The sequence below is a fragment of the Phaenicophaeus curvirostris genome, chromosome 9 (genome assembly GCF_032191515.1).
Source record: "Phaenicophaeus curvirostris isolate KB17595 chromosome 9, BPBGC_Pcur_1.0, whole genome shotgun sequence".
NCBI classification, from domain to species: Eukaryota; Metazoa; Chordata; class Aves; order Cuculiformes; family Cuculidae; genus Phaenicophaeus; species Phaenicophaeus curvirostris.
Window position 1 is genome coordinate 33,257,761 of NC_091400.1, and position 24,215 is coordinate 33,281,975.

At 46.1% G+C, this 24,215-nt stretch overlaps 1 protein-coding gene across 1 annotated transcript in view; it reads right to left on the bottom strand.

Annotated features, from left to right (window-relative positions):
* CDH23 (cadherin related 23) overlaps nucleotides 1-24,215 on the bottom strand; it is a 219,312-nt gene that overhangs the window by 148,284 nt on the left and 46,813 nt on the right. Inside the window, exons 4-6 of the mRNA XM_069863405.1 lie at nucleotides 14,815-14,957; nucleotides 11,527-11,574; nucleotides 11,208-11,300 (exon numbers count right to left, since the gene is read on the bottom strand). Of these exons, the coding sequence (XP_069719506.1) occupies nucleotides 11,208-11,300; nucleotides 11,527-11,574; nucleotides 14,815-14,957 (284 nt within the window). The remainder of the gene's footprint in view (nucleotides 1-11,207; nucleotides 11,301-11,526; nucleotides 11,575-14,814; nucleotides 14,958-24,215) is intronic.

Sequence of the window (24,215 nt, forward strand, 5' to 3'; positions counted from 1 at the left end):
CTCTATGCTTTAACCCTCTCAGCCCACCTCAAAGGCAAGACATGGGCAGCACATCTCAGAGAGGGCAGCATTTGCTCCTAGGAGGCCGACAAATCTGCACATGCACATCTGGCCGTATGTTTCCAGCATGTTTAATAGAGCAATTTTCCAAGTGCTGGTTCAGTACTTCCCGATCCATGTAGATCTGGACTCCTCCAAATCATACACGCAGCAGAAATTGTTCCCCATTCAGGTTGCTCAGCAAGGGCCAGTTATTGTATGAAGGAGAGGTAGGTCCGCTTTTCTCCAGAGCTCAGAGGACTGTGCTCTTGAATTACCTCTAAATAAAGATTTACTAATTAGTGGAAAATATTTATATCTTCCACTCTTGGTAATGAATTGAGAAGTGCTAAAAAACCCCACGCCTTGGAGTGGCATACCAGTCTATGGGTTATAAATTCCTTTTGTCCCCTCCTTAAATGTCAGTGTTAACATAGTCCCAGTGGCCACCCTGGCACAAACATCAGGCCCCAGGTCATCTAAGCAGGAGGTGCCTTCACACACGTACTAGCAACCAAGACTCATCACACGCAGGCTTGGCAGGAGGTGGTTGACATAATTAATACCTCCTCTTCTCCCTTTCCTGCTTCCTACTACCCTTTCAAGTTTGATTTACAATTGTCGGCCAAGTCTAGCTGGAAATGACATATCAACATGATGAAAACCAAGGTAGGTTTGAAAAACTGGGAGGCTGTCACTATAATCATCGCCTGAGTTCAGAGGAGATACGTGGGCTGTGGCCAAATACACTGCACTTGCACCCCACTGAGACCCCCCAGACCATATTGGATAAGCTCAGCCCTTGGAAGAAGAGGGACAAACAAATACTGCCCCATAGAGGGGCCACAGCCACCAGATCTCTCCTTCCACCCATGCACTTCTTCACACTTTGCTTAATTATTTGGAGAAGTGCTTCGTTAGGACACAGAGCTGGCTTGCAGGGCTATTTGTCAAGACTCTTTGCATGCACATGAAAGTGCACGTGTGCCCAAAACTACCTTGCAAGTTGCTCATGCTGAAAAAAAGAGCAGAGCCTGACATTTGGAGAACAAGGTAGAGTGGCTGAAATGCAGCAGAAATCGGGAAAGGGACAGCGGGGAGGGAAGAAAACCGCAAAAGAGAATTTGCAAAGCTCATTCACCGCACATTTGCTCAGTTCTGCTGCTCAGAAGGGAGTGGGCCCAATGGCAATATTGCAGTGGTGGAGATGATCTCTGTAGATACTTAGCAGCTCAGCATAACACTGCCCGTGGGCCAAGTTCTCCCGCACAACATCAAGCTGTCTGAACCCACATCCCCCCGTATTTGGTTTGCTACCTTATTTAGAAAAAAAAAAAAATGCTTTTCAAATCTCCCATAAAGCAAATCCTGAAAATGAAAAACTTCCCTTTTTTTTTTTCCTTGAAATAAAATTATCTTGAACTTTATATTCAGCTTTCTTGCTGTCTTCATTATTCACATGGACAAAATCAACTGCAATTAATAGTTGAAATTAAGCAATGGCTGTCTAATACTGATTGAAATGCCTTCCTAAGATCAAATTTCTCCCATTTGTAATGAAAATAGTTTGAAACTAATACAAACAGTTCAGTTCACACATAAATATTTAAAAAATAGAGACTGGTTTAGTCTATTATTTTATCACAAAGTATGACCAGCAGGAGAAAGCTTATTATACATGACTGTCACTGACACATTACAAACTAATAAAACACAAAATGCAATTCTGAAAAAGAAATTGGAATGAATCTATTGCAAGAGTGATTTTTATTGTTCTTTTGAAATGCTATTACTGCCCAGCTTCGCTGTCAAAATGGCAACATTTTTTCCCAAATATTTCCATCTTAATTAAAACCAGCATTTTTATTGAAAAAATACTTTGGCAAGCCTCTTCTGCCAGCTCTAACTTCACCTGCCCTGGCTGCACTGAGCAAGGATGCTAACACATGCCCACCTTGCAGGTCTGCAGCTGAACTCAATTATTTCAGGTTAAAAAGAGCCCGTATCCTAAAATGGCAGCAGCTGGGGCACCATCCCCCAGCACAGTGCATTCCTGTATGACTTTAATAATAGCTTAATTTAGGTGGCACAATTGAAAAAGGAGCTTGAAACAACAAAATGCATGATTATGCAGGTAAAAAAGAATTCACTTACAGCGAAATCACTTTTAACGAAGGCTCTTTTGCTGCCTTGCAGTCACTACCCACAAGCTGTCTTCGCAGCCTTGAACGCTTTAATAAACATTTCTATGGCCAGGCACACTCCTGCTGCTGACTTAAAAGATGATGTACAGAGAGGGAGGCAAACAAAACAGGGATGCAAAAGTAAGGGATGCGGCTTTTGCTGTCTAGTTTGAGATAATAAGTTACGTCCCAAGCTTCTGGGAGAATATCGTAACGGGAGGACAGAGAGATAAAACAAAACTAATTGCTAGTAGGTCACATTCATTAGCTTCTCGCTCCTCTGCCCATTTCTGGCAGCAGAGAGCCCTTTCTCCTGCCAGGGACAAGGAAGAGACCTTGAAGCCATCTGCTGCCCAGATGTGTAAGTGTAATTATACCAAAAGGGCTGGGCTCTTCCAGTCCCCTGGAAAAGTGCAGCATTTCAGCCCAAGCCTAAATTGCTCCTGCCTCAAGAGATGCTGCAGGACCAAAAACTACAGCCTCTGTCCCAGAGGAAGCATGCCCAGTGTGAGAAACCCAGTCACCTGGCCGAGTGGACCCCAAGGAGACATCATCATTTGGCATCACCTGTCCTGAGCTCAGACTCATCCTGACCTCATGGATGGGTCTGGGACAGAAACGTGCAATAAACTCAGAGCTTTGAGAATCAGCAAGGGACAGGCAGGTTTCAGGTCGCAGCACCCATACAAGGAAACCACTCCAGAGCACCTGAGAACATGCCTCAGTCCTGGGGATGCTCAGGAGCTCAGCGAATGAGGATATTTTTCCTTGTCCCGATTTATTTCAAGAGGAATGACTACTGATGTGTTCAAGTTACCTCCCTCCTCTTTCTTTGGGTGCTCCTTGCCTACAGAACACTTCTGTACACTTTCCCTTCCTCTGCCCCAAGATTACTCCTTTGGCTCCATGAGTCTTATTTTCCCAGCATGACAGTTCCTCCAGAGAGCCACTAAATCGCTTGCTGCCCCACACCAGCTTTCCTCATAGCTCTAAAATCTGCTGTTTTCTCCCCTTTCTGCTTCCCCTCATCCCCTTCGTCTACCACAGCATTACGCGGCTCAGAACAGCACGACTATTTCTAATTTTCAGGCTGCCCCCCCTCCTTGCTGCAGTATCCTTCCAGAAAGAGCCCAAGTTTTGCCTGGTGGAAATGACTGTTATCTCCAGGACACTTTACACATTACTTCCACGCCATTTGGAGTTTTCCGCCCCAGTAGTTTCTGTTGTGTCTCTCATTTCACTCCTCCGGCACGTGTTTTAAAGGACCAGGGTCTCCTATTCACTGGTGAAGCCAGACAAAGTGACAGGACTGCTAGAGGTGGAGACTTTCTTTCTCCCTAGGATGTCAGGATGTCATTCAAGACCCTTTGACGTTCTCCATCTGGCATCACAGTACACACATCAGCAATAATGACAAAAACTTGCACATAGATGACCTTCAGAGGGAAAGATGCTTCCAGGTCTCAGCACCTGCTTCGTCACAGAACAGCTTTCTACATGTAAGGAAAAGAGAGACCTCCACAAAGCCTCCCAGCCTCGTGTAACCCTTGCCACTCAAACCCTCCATGTCTTATCTTACAGATGCAGCGTAAGTCTTTAATAAGGACTTCGCCCCTTGAAAAGAAACGTTTCTACATAAATCCCACACATATCTCTGACGTCTGTGCAAACTCTTTAGCCCAACTGCTGTTTTGTTCAGTGTGCTGCAGCCTGGTTTAAGTGTCTTTCATCAGAGCTGGCAGAAAAGAGCAGGGACAAGGTGGCAGCTGCAGCCTAGGGGGTTCCAAGCTCTTGCCCAAAGAAACTGCCAGCACCCGAAAGCCAGAGCACCCAAACTTCCCTGCACTTAAACAGCCCATTTATGTTTTGCTTGCATGTGAAAAGTGGGGATCCTATGAATATTTAGAAACTTACCACAGAGCCAAACATACCCAGTGTGTCAACACACAGGGCCACCCCACCCATCAGAGTAAACTCAGCCTGATGACTTGTGCATTATTCACATCCTTCAGTCCCTATCCACTTGATGCTTTCTCAGCTCCCCCTTCTTCCTGCTCTTCCACACCAGTGCAAGCCAGGAGATGGTCACTTGCAGAGCCTCTCAGTTGCTGATGGAAAAGGGCATCCCTTGGCACAGCTCATAGAATCTTGACTTGGCAATTTTCTTCATGTAAAGATACGTTTTAACATTTAATCTTCCCAAACAATATAGAAAGACCCTCATAGTGGTGGATCATGCAGGCTGGGGTTGTGAGAGGTGGGGAGAAGGCTTGATTTCTTTGAGGCGTATTATATTCTACCTAGTGATTACAGAGCAGATGAAACCCTCTCAAAAGGATTATCTCATCCAGCTAAAAGATGGCTTTTTAATAGATGGACAGTATGCCTGCACTTAAGACTATTGAAGGGAAGGCACACCCTTCACAACGTTTCTCCGCTTCCATGAGTCTGTTGGACAAAGTTGGAAAGTAATTAATGGTTGCTCAAAAATAATAATAAAAAAAACTGGAAAGGAGAAACATCAAAACAAACACACGGTGACCAGGTCTTCGAAGCCAGGGAGATGGTACGGAGACTTAACCTGTTATTTTGTTCCAAATATTCCCTCAGTGTGACAGAGGCTGGCTTTGAAACCCAGTGACAATAAACGCCGCTAAAAATGAGACTGCTCAGTAAGTTTGGTAAATGCTTCAATTGCTGATTATCAACACGTACCTGTGCGACAGATACCCTCCTGCTGCAGTAAGCAGAAGTTAAAGCCTCACCTCTCACTGCTCCATCAGGAGCTGGAGGCGAGAGATCACCCCCAGTCCCCAGCAGCAGCTGTGTCAATGGGATGCCAGGGTGGAGGGGAGACAGAGATGCTCGCCTACCCAGAAAAGGGAACAGACTTGCTTCTGGCCAGCGTTTAATGAACACAGCTTGAATAATTTGCTAATTTTTTTTGTCAAGTCTCCTAAAATAAAACAAACACACACAAAAAAATCCAAACCCACCAGAAATGAATACACAAAATTGCCTGTGAAGTGCTGCAGAGAAGTTCCACACACTTGCAAATCTTATGTGTGCAAAGGCAGCGGAGGGAGGTGAAGGATGGATTTGGTGGATAAGTTATTCATTGTAAATTATTTGTGCAGTTCTAAAATCCATACAGAAGCATAAGGGTATAGACAGAAGGAAAACAGTAAGTGGGGAGAAGAGGGAGAAAAAAAAAAAAAAAGAAAAAGAGAAACAAGGAAAGAAACAGCCAGCGATGATTACAGGCCATTTTGCAACGTGGCAGGAACATCTTTCTTATCAGTTCTGTTATCATCTCCTTCAATTTAAAGGCTCTTTATTTAAAGGAGAGGGAGAGAAAAAAACAAAAAGCAAACAAACCTGAGAGGTGTCTGGGAGCGTGCAAGGGAATGGCTAATGGGGCTGAAATGGGAGCTCATGCTCATTGCAGCTGCTTCGTATGCGCAGCGTCAGCCCTCGGAGCCATCGCAATAGAATTATATGAGCCCCTGAAGACTCCCGGGCAAGATGGCAGGGAAACTGATGTAATTACAGACATTATTACCATTAAAGCAAAATAATAATTTTAATTACAGCTAGGGCTTTGGGGGCTTTCTCTGATCCTCCCTGCTCCTGCTCGCCATCTAGTATGGTCTGGTTCCAGGCGGTATAATGGGATAGGGCAGTGATGGTCCCCTCCTTTCTCTCCCCCTCCCTGCCAAACACCTTTCTGCACAATTAAAAACAAACATCATAAAAGCCACAGTTTCAACTACTCAACCATTAAGGATGGAAATGGTGACCAGCAGCTTGTGAAGGCTCAATCCCAAAGGCTGCTCCCCAAGCAGAAGGGGTTGTTGCTCATGGTCAGTGCCCGCCTGCCTCCCAATTAAAATAAACTGGGAAATCAGGTCTGAGTTTAGGAGATGTGACACCTGCAAGCTGGACTGCAGTTGCCTATCAGATGCTGTGTGCTGCCCAGAAACTTTCCTTTCTATTTTTAAACTCCTTTCCCTGCCTCTTACCGTCACTTGCTTGAACTCAAGACGACATGAGTACATTCCCAACACGGATGGTTGTGGTTATAGATGCAGTGGGTGCCTTTTGAAAACAGAGCCCTGTTACAACTAATTTCTCCTGTCAAGTTACAGATATTTTGTTGTAGTGCAAACTGTCATCTCGTGAATGGCTGGGGTGCTAAACGGCAGCCTCTGGCCCAGAGTCTGGCTGTGGACAGCTTTTTGCTGGAAGATGTAACCCAATAGTATATATTTCTTTATAAATCACCCTCAGTATTAGCTGTAACAGGAGGATTGAGGCAAGAGAAAACCCCACTGGTAATCCCCTAAGGGAACATTCAGCAGAGTAACCAACAATTAAGTAACCTTTTTCAAAACATGAAGATTGACGATGTTCCAGGGCCAAGAGAAGGCCGCAGACAGGTTGAACTTGATCAGTAGGTTCCGGATGCTAGAACAATATGGGGAATTACAAGTGAAAACAGCTCTTCACAAGAATCTTAGAATCATTTACGTTGGAAAGGATCTTTAAGATCAAGCCCAACCCTTAACTTAACACTGCCAAGTCCACCACTAAATTGCATCCCTAAGAACCACAACTACATGTCTTCCAAATACCTCCAGGGATGGTGACTCCACTGCTCCCCTGGGCAGCCTATTCCTTGACAATCCTTTTAGTGAAAATTTTTTTCCTAATGTACAGTCTAAACCTCCCCTGTTGCATCTTGAGGCCATTTCTTCTTGTCCTATTGCTTGTTAATTGGGAGAAGAGACCAACACCCACCTCGCTACAACCTCCTTTCAAGGAGCTGTAGAGAGCAATATGATCTCCCCTCAGCCTCCTTTTCTCCAGCCTAAACATCCTCAGATCCCTCAGCCGCTCCTCATAAGGCTTGTGCTGCAGAGACTGTCCACCAACTTCATTGCCCTTCTTTGGACACCTCATTATCTTTCTTACAGAGGCCCAACAGGTGACTAGAATTGTTTAACACATCACACAACACTTGATAAACCTCTGCAAAACCCAAGATGTGGTCCTGTAGACAGGACAGGACCTGGAAGTAGCAGTTGCAGAAAAGAGATTCGCCGAGCCGAACCTTTTAAGCCCAAGCTTAAACGATGTTCACTTCCAAGGCAAACAGAAGGCTGTGTGTCCCAGAAGGTCTCGTGCTTGCAAAGTGGGACAGAAAAGCCTAGCAGGCACCTAAGAGAATGGCCTCCTCTGATGTCAACACCACACCTGGTACCACAAAACCAACATGGGGGCTTGGTTCCGCTTCACTTGCTCGCTTCACGAAAAATCATTGAACTGTGACAATCCAACAAGACTGAGGTTCCTACAGATCCAGTCAAATGGAAAAATAGATCAGAAAAAGCAGATCGGACTTGTCAGAAACCGAGGTATTGCCACAACAGCCTACCACAGGCTCAGCAGTATATCCTTCCTGATTTAAAAGTCAAAGCCTGAGGCTCTGAGAAACATGGTACCCTGGGGCTGGGTGAGGATGAAGAGGGTAAAAAAGAGTGCATGCAAGCGATGGAGTGCAAGGGATGTATCCAAGAGGAGAACAAACCCTGAAGGTCAGAGTAGCAAGCACATGAGCAGCTAACTAATGTACTACAGCAGCACCACGGGGCACAGACACAGGCACACACGTCCTAGCAAACTGGAAAGCCATAAAAGTCTATTACAGCAAATCAAACAGCAGTCAGCATGACAGCCATTAGCCTGAAATGAATACATGAGAACTTAATGAGCTCTGTCGAGGCCAGCTTGGTGAATTAAGTTGCCAATTCTAGCAGGATTCCCCTCTTCTTTACAGACTTGAAAGCATCCGCACCGCCTCGTTGCCTTTTGACAAGCAAATCACGGGGTGCCCCTGCCCAGATGGGACAGACGATTACACTGGAGCAATGTCCCTCTCCCGGACACGTGGGCCCTTGCTCAGCTATTCCAGACAGGTGCCAAGGATGCAATTAAGACACAATGAGTGCAGAGGACCAGGGACATCAGCTCAACACATAAGCGATCCCCAGAGTGGGTACTCAGAGCTGCTGCAACGTGGAGGAGCCCACGGTTAAAATCTCCACCCTCCCCATGCTACAGAGGAATCATGTCCGCAGTCCATGCCCACATAAATTCCCATTCTCAAATCAAGCGGAATGTGTAAAACGCCAGGACGGGTATTTAGAGGCAGTATTGTTTTTAAAGGTCAGTTTACTTCATGTTCCATTTATTTATGCACATTCTTCTTTTGACTTTCCTAGTGCCACACAATAGCAGTGAGGTTTAAATAGCCTTTCTGTTGCTGCTCCATTAGCTAGGACAACTGCAAATCGATACCATCCATTTATCTCAAAATTAAAAACAGAAAAACTCTCATTAGCTGCCAATTCTGCACAGAGCCAGTCTACGCAAAGCCACGCTAGCACTTCTGCTGGCCTCTTCTGCTCCAGACCCTCTTTATTCTTTAGCTACAGGCCCCTTAGCTTGGGCTGGGTGTTCTTCGAGACTCTCACCCTCACTGTTCACCCAGGCTTGAGCTGTCAGGAGCATGAGGGTGACCTGCGGATGCTGTTATCCCCTACCATGACTGGGTCTTCAGCCTCAGCTGCATCCAAGGCTTCCTCTGGTTCCTCAGCTTCTATGCCTTATCACCACCAGCTTCGACTACTTGTGGACAAGCAACAGGGACAACTTGGGGCCCAAAGCTCTCAAAGCAAGAAGGCATCTCTTCCTCAAGAACCACGCCAGCACACACAGAGGAAATTCACTGCTCACATCTCCCATGGACCATAGCCCTTAGAGGGTCCTCCTCAGCTGGTGGGAAACCATCGCCTTGCTTTCACAGTGCCTGACAAGGAAACACACTCTATCCAGCAGAAGAACAGAAGTGCCTCCAGGACGCTGGCTGAGCAAGTCTGTGGCTCATTACCTCTGATTGGTGTCCCTGGTTAAAGATCATGGACAGAAACTGGAAACTGGCACACAATACCTTATAATCAGAGATTAGGCCACCCTCCAGAAAAGCATAGATCTGAAGGCCAAGTAGCATAGCAGGTGCACTGGAAGAAGCACCATGCTTACTATACCCCAAACACTTAAGACAGTCCTGGAAACCCCTCCTGGCAAAACTGCAGCTCACGTGCAAAGCAGCATGACATACAAGAGGGAGGCTCTGGGGTTCAGCTTCTTTAGCTTTTTTTTTTTTTCTTTTCCTTTTTTCTTCTATGTTTAGTCCAGATCACCTGCCCACACGCCCCTTTCCTCAGCCAGCCTTAGTTTTCCAAACTGGGCTTCTACCCTCCCTGCTCCCCAGGCTGAGATCAGAAATGTTGAAAGCATAAGATCTGCAATATCTACTCGCAGAGCAGAAGCAGTGAGCAAGAGGAGATACGGCACGGCTGCTCCAGGTATCTAAACATCAGGACTTAGTGCAGCATCATCTGCCAGGGGAGAGAAAAACCCATGTTCCAGTTCTCCTAACATGGAGTCCCCCATACCAGAATGCTGTAAATAGCAAAACCAAAGGTAAATCTGAAAGCAGGAGAGAGGAGACTATTCTTCATTCCTACGGGCATTCCTTTTGCTTGGTAAACCATCATCAGGAGGAGCAACAGCAAGGCAAGACGGCCACCCACCAGCTTCGAGAGCCCCCAGCAGAAATGCGAGAGTGTGGAGCTGCTCGTGCAGCTTTTGCCAACTCATTTCTGCACCGTTCGTGCTTTAAAGAGGAGAAGAAATGACTCTGACCCAGTGTCATTCTCAAAGGGAGGTTTCAGATGACTTGGCGCAAAGATGAGACTGAAACTCCCGGCTCATACATCACAAGCAACTTAATCAAGAAACCTCATCCTCGTAGAAGAGGGACAGGGAAAGATCAAAGCCCAGCACGGCAGGGCATCAGCAGTCAGCATATTAAATAAACCATTGTAACACAATCGTTTGCACCTCTCAGTTACCAAAGACTGCTTTATTTCACACACACACATGCACACTTGATCTTATCCACACCGCAAGGCACGCTCCAGGAAAAAAAGGCTCAGCCCAGGGTGCAAGAGGGAAAGGTTTCCTCCACTGGGGGACATGAAATGCCCTACTAACCCCTTATTTCAAATACAATACCCTGACCCTGTCTGTCCCAGCATCAGCAGCCGCCTTTCACTCAACATCTTTAAAGTCTAAATTCCCACCAGATCTTTAAGTCCTTGGCATATTTCTTCCCAAGTGAGCTCTAGGTGCAGAAGCTCTCCCCAACGGTCTAAGTCTCACTTCCCTTGCAATGGCCAGCATGGAGAAAGCACAGCAGAAAGTTGTGGAAATTCCGAGTTATTCAATACTCAGATGAATAAAAGCCCTGAGCAACCTGCTCTTACATGAAAATTCTCTCTCCCCTAGAGGAGGCTTGGTCCAGATGACCTCCTGCGGCTCCTTCCTAATTACATTATTCCTAGGTCACCACAGGAGAAGTTCTGCTATGGAGCTGTTAAACGAAGCCAACAATAAGGACAGAAGTTTTGGGGCAGGATTATGCCAGAAATCAGGCATTTGAAGAAATATTTAGTCCTGCCTCAGGTCACCTCTGTGACAAGAGCTGCACGTTCACTTCTGCTCACAGAGAAAGAGAGAACCAGATTTCTATTTACAGCTATTTTCCAACTTCATATTCATCATGGGAAAGGCATCACCAACGCTGCAAAGGTTTTGAACTCCAAACCACTTCTCCTACCTGCCTCCTCTCAACACCCAAAACACCATCACTTTGCTCCTGCCCATTTTCAGGCAATAATAACTTCCAAAGGTTTAATCTTCCCGTGAAACTCAGTGAGGGCCCAGGGCAGGAGGGCAGATCCATACTTTCATTGCCCTTACACAGCTTGGCAGCCAGCTCTGTAGTGGCTGCCAGGCAGCAAGTGTGGCCACTGAGTCAGAAGCCAGTTTGGATGGAGAGGCTGCAGCAATCCCTACCTCTGGGATGCGGACACTGTAGGGCTGGTTGTGGAACTGCGGGGCATTGTCATTCACATCTCCAACTTGGATGTTGACCGTCCCTTTGATCACCTGCAGCCACAAGGATAACAACAATAAATGGGTGTCAGTTTTACGCATGGATTTAAAACTTAAAGCAAGCTTGTGGCTGCTTTTTCTAACCTGGGCTTTAGGCAAGTGATGGACAGGGGTGGCCCCACTCCCTGGGGTGATGCAGAAGGTCCCCGATGACCAGCATTTATCCTCCCCACTCCCCTCCACCCATGCCACAGACCATGAAATGAGAAGTCACACTTACCCCTTGGCTGTCACTGACAGAAAATTCAACCGTGAATTCTGACTTAGTCTGAAAGGGAAGGAGAAGAAAAACATATAATTAAAGAGACCATGGTGTTTATCTGCAGATGGCAGGCTCGGGACTTTTAGCCAATATTATTACATGCAAAATGCTTTCAGGACCTTCAAGAAGAGAAGGGGTGCTTGAGTGCAGTTACCTATGTTGAGTATAAAATGCTGAGAAATACTAACACCAGCAGAGCTCTGGGATATTTCATAGGTGCCAAGGGCTGTTCTGCCCTGGGTCCGGAGTATAGAGGGACTAACGAAACTACTCCTTGACTAGCAGCTGAGCACTTTAAGCTGATAACTAGGCTAAAGTGGATGAGAAGAGCCTGCTGTTTAACCTTCTTCAACTTTTCAGCAAGCTCTAGCTCTCTTTGCACAATCATCTTGTCCCCTGCCACCAGCTACCTGCATGTAGCGGCCAGAGGGAATCAGTGCAAGTCAGAAAAAAGCAGTTCCTCACCCATGGTGCACTGACCTGGCACCATTGCAAACTACAATATACGGGGAAGATGCAAAAAGAGAAGAAAGTCCAAAGGAAAAGCTTTTGCTTGAGATGGCAATATAACGCAGTCTCACTCAGGTCACAAATCCTGCTGCTGCTTTCCCAAATCTGCCTGCTATGCAGCAGTTCCTGGGAAGTCACAGAGCTGGGAACAGTGGGATAAGCTTGGGGTCTGTCATACAAACTAGCTGAAAATCCATAAGCCCTTTCAAAAAAAAGAAAATCCCTGTGCAGTCCTCTCTATCCCTTACTGGTTTAACTATCAAAAATTTAACAGCTTAGCCTGAAAAGGTGGGTGTCACTGGGTGAAGGACAAGTGGGGAAGAAGGGATTATTTTGGCATAAGGGCAGAGGGACATTGATAGTGGAGGCAGACCTTCTTCTCCTGATCTTTCTTTCCCACCAGTGACTGTTTCACTTACATTTTACCAAGGAATCATGCAGGGATGGACCACCACACATATCTGGTACCTGGGCACTGTCAGGGGTTTTGGTTCCCACGGTCCCAGAAAACTCATCTTCCTTCAGCATCCCTTCCCACCCCTAGCGCCCCTGCCTTGCCTGAGCTGCTAGAGCACAGCAACTTGATGTTCCCAAAGCATCATGCTGAAAAGGCTGGAAAGCAAGCTTGAAATGGCTCTCCGTGCTGCAGATTTGGTTGATTTATTCCTAATAAGATTGGCTCAGGAACAAGAAAGCAGCCGCTGGTGCCCAGACCAGGGGTTCTGCCTGCACCAGGGTAGCAGTTAATCTTGTGAAAGAGTTTGGGGAACAGCTTACCAAAGCGTGCACTCCTCCTGCCCCTATATTTGGTCCCCCAACCAAACAGCTGGGAAATCCATCCCAGGAAAGCCTTTCCTAGCTCCTGTCTCAGGGCAGTCCTCCAAGAACAGAGAACTGAAATAGCAATGGAGAGGAGAGCCTCTGCTCCTCCTGACATCCCACCCTGCTGTGTCAGTGTCTGTCACGTCCGTTTCCCCTGAACCCACCAGTGCCACCATGAGGGACAATGCAGTAGGGAAGAAAGGAAAAATAGGAGAGAAGAAACAATCTGTTAGGCACTTAAATTTTAAAAATTCAATAAAATAATCAGGGGAAGCTGCCACATGCTGATTTCTGTCTCCATCCTTCATTTAAGCATATCCTTTTTTTAAACTCAGGTTTTGTCTATTTTTTTTTAGAGGGCTGTTTTCCTTCTAATTCTTGTGGGAGTGAAAAATCTTTTTTTCGATTGTTTTGCCTCTATACATTCGCTCCTTCCTCTCTCTCTCTATTTTCCCTTTTCCTGCATCGTTTACCTTCCTATGACTCCCTCACCCTTTCCAACCCTCTCTTTTTATCCTCGATTGTCCAAAAATTGATCTCTTGCTTTTCTTGTACGGCTTTCCCTCCTCTGACTTTTTGATTGCATACCTCCAGGCCAGAGTTCTTTGCTCGCAGCATGCTGTCCACCTCCCTCCCACACCATGCTGCTTCCTCCAACACAAATTGCCATTCCCACCTTTCCCATGCGCACTGCAAACTATGCATGCGCCTGTCCTCACCATCTTCCATGTATCACTGACTTTGAGCCATTGGAATCACAGTTGATAGGCGCAGGCTGCTCTCCCGATTCATCCCAACCATGCATGCAAGCTGTGCTCAACTCCTTCCCTTCCCACCCTCCATCAAAAGCCACCTAAAATCCATTGATCGCTCCTCTTGGCTTAAGGCTGTTATCATAAGTATTGGGAAGCAGTAGGCATTTGAATAAGGGAAGATTTATGACTCATGTCAGCAGCTGTTGGCATGAGGAGGCGGAGGGGAGAGGGGTGAAGAAAAAAAGCTTTTATTTTTCCAGAGCCTCACTCTTAACGCTGTGAAATTGAGTTTGCCTTCCCCTAGCCTGCGCAGCATCCACCTCCCTGCTCCTCTGCAGCCTCACATCTGCCTGGCTCCAACCAGGACCACCAGTGCCTGAGGTGTGTTAATGGGTTTTTATCTTCAGAGCGATGCCACTGGCCAAGGAAGCACTAACGAAACACAGGCAACAGAAGCACAGGGGAAATCAAGTATATTGCCCAAATCATATAATATTTTCCCACTCTCACTAACTCCTGCCCAAGCACCCATGCTATCCCTTCCTCCTCACTCCAGGAATCCAGCCAGGGCCGGGGCTTTTGTAAAACAGGCACCTGGGTGGGATACCATCTCCGCACATCAAAATTACAACTGAAAATAGGGGTGTGAAACAGCTTCAAAGCAAAAATCCTGCCGAATTTAGCATCCGGCAGCCTGAATCTACAAAATGATGAAAAGTCTTAATGAGATTGAATAAGCAGGGATAGCTCACATCTTTTCACAGGCTGTTTTAAATAATAAAGGATTTAATTGGAATATAGGTTTAAAGAAGGAGCCTGTAAATTTCCCTGAATTTTTGAGCATCTTAGCCTTTGGTAGGTTATTTCCATATATTATTTTCTTTAATTCTGAACTTGCAAATGTTCATGCAGGGATCCAGGAAAACAATGAGCCAAATAGAACCAGAGCACCCTGCTTAGTCCCCATGTCCCCCCTGAGCTGGGTACAGTGACAGGGTGGCTAGGGACAGACCCTGACAGGGACACATCACATGCCTGAATTCCTGACTCTGGAGGGAAAAAACATCCAGGCTGTATATCAGCTGCCATGGAAAGCGGAGAGCCACGATACGTAAGCAGAGATGTTTTTTGCCCTTCCCTCAGTAGAAAGCAGCATTACCTCTCTGTCCAAGGGCTGCCTGAGCCAGACAACACCGGTCATGCTCTCCACTGCGAAGAACCGGCTGGCCTCCTCCCCAACGACGCCGAAGACCAGTGGGTCATTGTCCATGTCCCGGGCCAGCAGCTGAGTCACTGAAGAGCCTGGAAGAGACAGAGGGGAAAGAAATCAATGAGTGAAATGGGACAGAGGGGAAGAAATCCTGAAAATGCTCAGGTCTTCTGCCTTCCTGCTTTAAGCCATGCCCAAAACATTTTCCCTTGCTGCTATATTGCCTCAAACGCTTACACAGCAGCAAGGGGAATCAAGCTGTGTGTGGTCCTACTGTTCTCTCTAGTACAGATAAATTGTACCACAGCTCCTCTCCTCCCTCGCGCTTAGCAAAAGGGAAAGACACATTAGCTCAGCAGAAGCATAGTCATCCAAGGCACTGGAGACTGTGGACGAACTCATGCTTCTAGTGCCTGAGATGGCCATGCTTCTGCTGAGCTAATGCGACTGAGGGGCACCACCAGCAGATACAACAATGTTTCCAGATTAAATGCACACATCCCAAGGCCAAGAGCACAGACATGATACCCACAGGTGCCTCGAGGCTTAGGGATTTGGTAGGGGCTGGAGCCAGACATAGCACTGGCATTTCATAGAATCATAGAATCATAGAATAACCAGGTTGGAAGAGACCCACCGGATCATCGAGTCCAACCATTCATTTGTTTTAAACACCAGAGCTGCAGCAAGTGCTGGTCTTTTTGGCATATGGAGCCCATGCACCCAGACAGCATGAGAGATGCTATGATAAAATCATCACTGCCTTCTATCAAATCACGTTTGAAAACATCTTCTGCAGCACCCTGCATATCCCAGCTAACAGTAGCCTTTTTCAGCCATCTCTCTCAGACACGTAGTTGCAAATTGTCCCTTCCTGACTGTGCATCCAAGACACAACCCAGACCCTCCAAAGTTGCTGCATGGGAGCCATGTATCCTGTTTGTAAACTCCATGAGTAGACTACTTCTACTCTGAAAGCAAGGGACAGCCACCACCTTCGGAACCTCATGCCAGCCCTGAAATGTAAGGCAAGAACCTCCTCAAATAATTTTGGGCCTCTCCATGAAACCTCTGAGTGCATTCAAAGTCTGCTGTAGAAGGTCGACCGCGGCTGGTTGCCTGTCACCTACCACCCAGTCACTCTCAATCCCATCCTCAATAGGACAGGGGAGAAAATAGTAGGGAAAAACACGAGGTAAAAAAATGAAGGTGGAGATAGGGGCAGGAGATCCCCTTGGCTGCCTGGCCTAGAAAGTGGGAGAGACAACCTCTGCACGATTAACCCTATGCAGTGCTACAGACTAGGAGAAGTCTGGCTGGAAAGCTGCCTGGAGGAGAGGGACCTGGGGGTGTTGGTTGACAGCGACTGAACATGAGCCAGCAATGGCCCAGGTGGCCAAGAAGGCCAATGGCATCTTGGCTTGGGTCAGAAACGGCGCGGCCAGCAGGTCCAGGGAGGTTATTCTCCCTCTGTACTCGGCACTGGTGAGACTGCACCTGGAATCCTGTGTTCAGTTCTGGGCCCCTCACTACAAGAAGGATGTTGAGGCTCTGGAGAGAGTCCAGAGAAGAGCAACAAAGCTGGTGAAGGGGCTGGAGAGCAAGTCTTCCGAGGAAGGGCTGAGGGAACTGGGGTTGTTTAGCCTGGAGAAGAGGAGGCTGAGGGGAGACCTCATTGCTCTCTACAACTACCTGAAACGAGGTTGTAGAGAGGAGGGAGCTGGGCTCTTCTCCCAAGTGACAGGGGACAGGACAAGAGGGAATGGCCTCAAGCTCCACCAGGGGAGATTTAGGCTGGACATTAGGAAAAAATTTTTCACAGAAAGGGTCATTGGGCACTGGCAGAGGCTGCCCAGGGAGGGGGTTGATTCACCTTCCCTGGAGGGGTTTAAGGCACGGGTGGATGAGGTGCTAAGGGACATGGGTTAGTGTTTGATAGGAATGGTTGGACTCGATGATCCGGTGGGTCTCTTCCAACCTGGTTATTCTACGAGCTGTCTTTGGCAGTACGAGAGCATTCCATGACCCCAAATCACATGGCTGAGGAGAATGAATGCCACAATCTCACCCATCTGGGAAGAGGAGGAAAGCTCCTGCAGACCAGAGGGCAAACGCGGCAGCACAGCTTGTTGAGCAGAATGACCTGGGCTGTTGCCAATCAGTCGGCCTGACATCAGTCATGGCAGAAATAATGGAAAAAGCCGATATGAGATTCCATTAATAAAGAATTAAACTATGGGAACATAATTAATGCCAGTCAACATGATTCTATGGAAAATAGGCCTTGTCAAACAAACCTGATTTTATTCTTTGATGAGATTACAATTTTAGCAGATAAAGGTAACCGCAAAGTAATTATAGACTTTTGCAAGGCATTTGACTTAGTACTGCGTGATTTTCTGTGCTTAAAAATTTAGCACTATACGATATCTATGAAGCCAGTAGAATGAGGATCCAGCTGCCTGGCATGTCCCAAGGCCACTGACCACAGAGGTGGGGACAGCCTAGAAGAATGTAAAATTGCTGTTGGTACAAACTCAGGTGACTGCATGGCAAATAATAGGGGAGGACCAAGCAGCCAGGTGAGACACTTGGTAATTTGGGCTTGCTTAGTAAAAATCTGTTTTCAAAACCCTGCTTCAACCACCCTCAAAAAAGGCTGGTGGACCACATCTGCATAGGAGGGCATTGAAGACAGCTGCTCCAGCCAAACCAGGGGGTCCAAGTGTGCAAGGACCTCTTTCCATGCCCTGGCCAGCAGAGCCTCAGTGCTCTTTGGGCACTGAGAGGAGAGACTTTAGGGCTCTATAGGTGGTTCCACAGGCAGCTCAGCTGGCCACATTGTTTTTAGGACACGATGCAAGAGGAAGCCACAAATATTCAAGAGCTAGCCTTAATACTTTACATTTAACAAGGACTTTAAAAGCTTTAACTACTTCATTTATGACAAAGAGTGAGATGACTCCGGCCACCTCGAGCACATCCATGAAGAAGACAAAATGGAATATATAAAGACGACTATTCCAGAGCAAGAAAGCACAGGAAGACTCAGTGCCCAAACCTAGATGAATTTCTGTTAGAAGAGAGAATACCAGTTTTAAAAAGAGCAACTATAATTAACTACTGGAAGAAGTCCATTATACCAACATAGGTGCAAGCTAGTGATGGGTCATGATCAAAGGCATTTTGGACAAAGACCTGAAAACAAGGGTCTTTATCCAAAACACTGTGATCTGTTGATTCATTTGCAACATTTCCATCTCTTCAGTGAAGCCAACACTGGAGATGTGGAGTGACCCTACACTTTCCGGAACCTCAAAGCCTTGATATGAAACAAGCTAATATCTTAGTTTAATTTTGGAGGACATTTCAAGCTGTCCTTAACAAATGTTTCTTTGCCCTAGGAAACAAGGAAGACTATGAGAATGCCCCCAGTGGCAGTGAAAGTCAGTAACTAAGACAAGGCAAATCCAGGTTTGTACCTCTCTGTTCTGCAGATTTAGTGGGAGAAAAAGCCTTTCTCCCTTTACATCTCAGTTCCTGGGGGAACTGCCAGTACTTCCAACTCCAGAAGGTCTTGGTTACATCTCAGTGAAATGGAAACAATCTGAAAAGTCCTGCTGAATAGGAAAACCACATTCCACCCTGTTCTAATCATAGCTGCATTCACGGTTTGTGTGCTGCAAGCTGCCCGTTTGCACAAAAAATAAACAATAAATCAGCCAGCAAATGTACATTTAACTCTTCTCTATCTCTCTTCATCATAACAACGTCTCACTGAAAGGAAACTTTGTTCCCAAATTCAGGATAACCTGGAGAACAAAGCATTTCTGGGCACAGTGCATCATCCCACCGGCATTTCTCACTCCAGCCAAGCTGCCAACATGCAAAGTCAGACCCCTGTGAAACAGCACGCTGGGCTTCACCGCTCTCTGGTCCAAATGTATCAAAACCAAGGATAGATATAGCAGGTAAAAATAGGAAAGGGAACATTTGGTGCTTATATCCCCCTCAATTTTTCTTTCTTTTTATTTCTTGGAAACAAGAAACTTCATTAGGAGATAAATAAGGGAACTCAGAACATTAAAGGGTAAGCTGCATGTAGTTTTCCTGTATTTCATGAAAACACAATCTCAAATAAATCCTCATGAGTGAGATACCAAAAATTAAGAGCTATTTTACCCATTCCCTTACCTGTCTATCAGCCAGTAATCACCACCCTAACCTACGAGCACCTCCCAATTCATTATAGGAAAAAAACACATGTAAAACAGAGATCAAAATAACAAATTAAATACAAGATAATGAGAAACAGCTCCCTGAAATAAGAAATGAGTTTTTACAATCACTTGGTCATTTGTCATTCTGACTTTTCCCCCAGCAGAATGCTAAGTTTAGGTGTGTAAAACGTGTGCGGGATAGAGTAAGAGAGAACTACAGCAGAGCACTCTGGGCTCCTTCACCACGACAGTAAAAGTTTGTGAGCTACCTTCCACAAACTCCTTTAGCAACAATTTATTTAATCCTGGTTTTCCTCCCATATCCCTTTCTCCCTCTCAATCTACTGCACCAAGGGAGGAGGAACAGTCTAACTGGATGGCCCAAGGCAAGTGTACACAACTGGAGCATCTGGGCCAAGGACACCATTCAACAGACCACTAGAAACCCGATTTTCCAGCGTGATTCACAGGGAAGGTGCTGTTGTCTTACCCATGGGTGAAGACAGACCAAAGCAAGCACCCAGCCTAGCGATATCCAGCTCTGTAGCTAGACTCCTTCATGGAGACAACACGGGAATTGCCAAAGGATGGCAAAATCAGTGCCAGCACTTTCACATAAGGGTGTCTGTATCACTGGGAAATCATCAAAAAGAAGAGGGTCCCGCTTGGATAGGGCGCACAGAGACCCAGGAGCATCACAGCTCTCAGAAATTCCTCTCGGAGCACTTGCAACCCAAGACAGCGTGCCTCAGCTCTCCCCAGGCCACGCTGAGGATGCTGTTCGAGGGCCACCACAAACCCATGTGCCGACCTGGCTCCAGTGAGGGCTGAGGACACAGGGACAAATTATCCTTTTGCAGCACAAAGTTATAGGCTCCATTTTTTTCCCCTCAGGAATCAGACAGGGCAGTTAAGTGCCTTGATTCCACTAGATAATCACAATTTATCTTGTCTCCTTTTGCCTCTGTTCTCTCAATCACAGCTACTTCTTCTTTCTCACACATACACAGATTTTCTTGTCTCTGCAGGTCTTAAACTTTGATTGACCTTGGGAGCTTTTTGTCGTGGTTGTTATCTCTTGTTTTGTTCCGGCAAGGATTTTATTAATTTTCCATTTTAGGTTTGGCTGCTTTATGGGGTGTTTTTCCCCCCTCCATACAGTAACTCTTGTCACAGCATCTCAGCATTTTGATTTGCAGCTGTAAACATGTATATTTTTCTCTCCCTTCCATTTTGCCAAAGAGAAAAGTAGGCAAAGGGGCTGGGCCCTCCTGATTCCTCTTGATTTCAGAAGGATGAGAAAGATGTCCGGAGGATCCCAGAGCTGCTGGAAGGTTTTGGAAGTGTCAAGCCCCAAGGCCAGGGAAAAAGTCAGAGGATGAAGAAGCTGGCAGAGCAAGATGCTGACACAGGCTGCACAGAGATGGATTGAGGTAGGATGGAGGGCACTGGGATCCAAAACAAGAGGCAGGTTTGTAATTAGTTACTTAATAAGATGCTCTTGTAGGAGGTTGGATCCATACCCAAGTGGAGTTAATAGGAATCTCTCCTCTGATTGCACAGTCTTTTGGGCTCAAGACTTCAGGCATCAGCTATACTTTAATACTAAAAGGATTTTAATCCCTGCTTTTAAAAGCCAGTGCCTGTTTCTCTTTGTCTCATTGTTTCTCATCCGTACCAAGCTTTGGATCATATCTGTGGACACAATCCCCATGCAGCTTCTTGACTCCCTGGCTTCCACCACTGCTACCAAGAGTGGTCCAGAGCCCCTCAGTGCCACGGCCACTCAGCTTACAGGCAAGGGAGTTTGCAGAATAAAAAAGCCAGAAACTTCTAAGTAACAGCAGCACGGATCAGAGGATGGGGAGGGAGGTAAGAGTGAGACAGCCCTTATGCCAAGAGCAGTGCCTATGGTCCTCAACTAAGGTCACAAGCTGCCACAGAGAGCCCTCAGCTGCTACTCAACCTCTCCAACCAGCACAAATCTATTTACATAAAAATCATTTTAGCATCTACACCCTGCAGCACGGGTCCCCTTAAGATGAGGGCCACTGTCACACTTTTGCACTGAAGTAGCTGTCACCAGATTTCCTTGGCTCTCCCTCCTTTTTTCTTCAAAGGGAGACGGGACTATCACGTCCTATTTGCTTCTCCCACAACACTCTTGATGTTACCTGGTAGCCAGCAGCCCTGCCTTCCCACCCCAGTCACCCCAGCACAGATACTTCCAGTTAGTCCAGCAGGCTGGCCTCTGATGCGCTTATTGTCAGGATCTGATGGATCTGATCTTGAAATTCATACCCCGCTCTTCTCATTTATCACCTGCTCCCTTTCCCTTGCCTGTAATTCATTTTCCCTTTCACCTTTCAGAAAAAAATAAACGAAGAAAAAAAAGCCCTTCTGTGATGTTTTCTGAAAGATTTTTTAAAAGAAAAGATGAAATGCCCAGATTTCTGTGCTGCCAAGCCATCTCTGAACAACATGAGGGAAAGAAGGACAGTGATACCCTTGCAAGGAAAATAAAGCAAAAATCTAGTTTCAAGCAGGTGGCCACAACAAGTGGAAGCTGCTCACGTGTTAGGGATGAGGCATCATCGCTTTTCTGTGGAGGAAGAGCCCAGAGCTAGGACAGAGCATGCACAGGAGTAAACCCCCAATGTTAAGGCAGAGGTGCAAGTGTGGGCACAGTGCGGGTGGCTAGGAGAGCAACCAAAGCACACTTGGACTCAGGAAATCTTGATTTTCATTTCCGCCATCCTCCTAGTCTGTCCTAGACTCCTGGAGGGGTTTCCCAGTCCATATCACATATGGCCATACATTACACAGAAGATGTAGGCTTCCACAGGCTCCTGCTACTGCTGGGAAGATCTTGCTCCTTGCATCTTTCATCTGGAGCGTGTCTTGGGTGAACAGTAATAGCAAAACTCATGGCATGCAAGCATACCCACATTTAACCCTGGCCAACATCATTCAAATACACTCAGGGATACCAAAAAGGACACCGCAGGTCCCAGGGCAACCCATTCATCCATCTCCAAGCCTTTCTCAAAAAGCAGGTGGCTGCCAGCTCATTTCCCAAACACAACCTCAACAGATACTCTGGCCTCCTTCTCAGGAAGGGCTCAACCACTTGAGCCAAAAGTTTCCAGAACAATGCAGCAAAGGAAGTTTCCGCTTCTACAACTTAAGTTGAGCTCAATGTTACACACTTCTCTTTCCAGGTGTTAATAGGAAGCATCACCTTACCCTACTATCAAGGCTGACTCGTCTCCAATTACTGTGCTGCAGAGCGAGTGAAAAAGGGCAAGAAGACATCAGCATCTTTTAAAAAAAAGTGTCTCATAATAAACAAATGAGAAAAAAAAGACTTTCTGTCATTAGAAAGACATGAGGTCTTCACCAGTTATGGTGGGAAAAGCCCAGGGTAAGCTTGTCCAAGAACCACATGCACTATTGCCATCATGTACGGGAGATGCCGAACATGAAGGTGACAGAGAAGAGAAAAAGCAAATCTGTGCAGTCAAACCAATTTCTAAAGGAGTTTATCAAGCTCGGAAGCAAAAGGCAGAGCAGAGAGTTTTTCCTAGCTCCTCGGACGCTCAATGCCAGAGCAGGAGACAAAACCTGTAACTTCTCTGCTGCATTTAGTTATTTGAAGTGGAGAGCCAGTGGCGAGACGGAATCCATAAGCAGACCTGACAGCCAGAGGCAAACCTCAGAAAGAGGCATTGCCTGCCTCTGTTTCCCCCAGCAGTTACAAAGATGTTTAAAAGGGTGTTTTAAACTATTTAAAGCCAAGAGCACAGCAGCAGGCAAAGAAGAGCCAAGTGTGCACAGAGAGTGGCCATAACAGAGGGCTTTTTTGGTTTACTTTGTTACTTATCAAACATACCAGTTAAATTTACAAGGGAAATGTGAGGGGAAAAAAGTACAAAACCCAAGGGTATACTGACATTATCATTAGAGTAAGCAGAATATCCAAGGTTCTCCCTGTAGATGTTGTGCGTGTAGCCAGTGGGTCCTTCCAGTTAAAGTCAACAACTACATCGACACTGTTAAGACACAGCAATTTTGCTCCACCAACATTCAAACATGTCTTATGGCACCTCAGATATCAAGCAAGCTCTCCGAAACCTGTTTAAAATGTATGTTTTCATGCCTGTGGTGTGTCTTCCCAGCAGCTGGAAGTCACCGCCTTTGCTCCTACACTGGCACCTCTGTGGCTTTGAGGCAGCAGTTTATTAACAGTAACTCTCCAACCAGGCTGGCGATTTGCTACCAAAATCACCAATCTGCCTTAGTACCACTGCGGTATCTCCAGATCTGCCTGGGAAAAAAGGGATTTAAAAAAATGCTCATGCCTGGGTGATCCCCCTTCACACAGCAGTGGGCTCAGGATGTTCCTGCCTCTTTCTCCCTGCCTGCTCAGGAAAAGATCCAGCAATTCCTGCCCTTGGGTTCACTCTAAAACCCACAGTCCTTAGGACAATGGAGAACCCAAAGCTGAAAGGATTTGTTTCCTTTTGTTTTGAAAGGAATAAACTGCGTCAGCATGAGAAGAAGAAGTAAATACAATTGCATAAAAAAAAAAAAGAATAAGCATCCTGGGAGAGTAAAAGTAAAAGATGAAAACAAACACTTGTAAAAGAAGGAGTCCAGGTCTGTTAAGATATTCCTGGTGTGAAAAGGGTTCCCGCACTTGAAAAGCCCTCTTAAAAATCATTTCCTCTCCACACTGCCTTGGAGCCTCATAATTACCAACAATGATCACAGACCCATTCATTTCATCCTAAAATTAATACATCACATTTGGAATGATATCACATTAATTTATCACAAGATTTATGAAACTTGTACTTTTTTTCTAATGAGATTTATGCAAATTTTGCTCCATCCATTGTTTGCGCCATAAAAAAAAAAGTTCCTTCACAGAAGCTGCTTTGTCAAAAAGTCTCATTCACTTTTATTGATATCTGTCCTCTACTCTTCATCCTCGCAAGAGGGAGGAGGAGAGGAGCCAGTTCCAGTGCAATTCTGTTCCCAAGCAGAGTGAAGAAAGCAGCCCCATCACAAGGATGAGGTCTGCAGGTGAGCTAATCATTCAAAGCACTTAGTTTTAAACTAATTTTA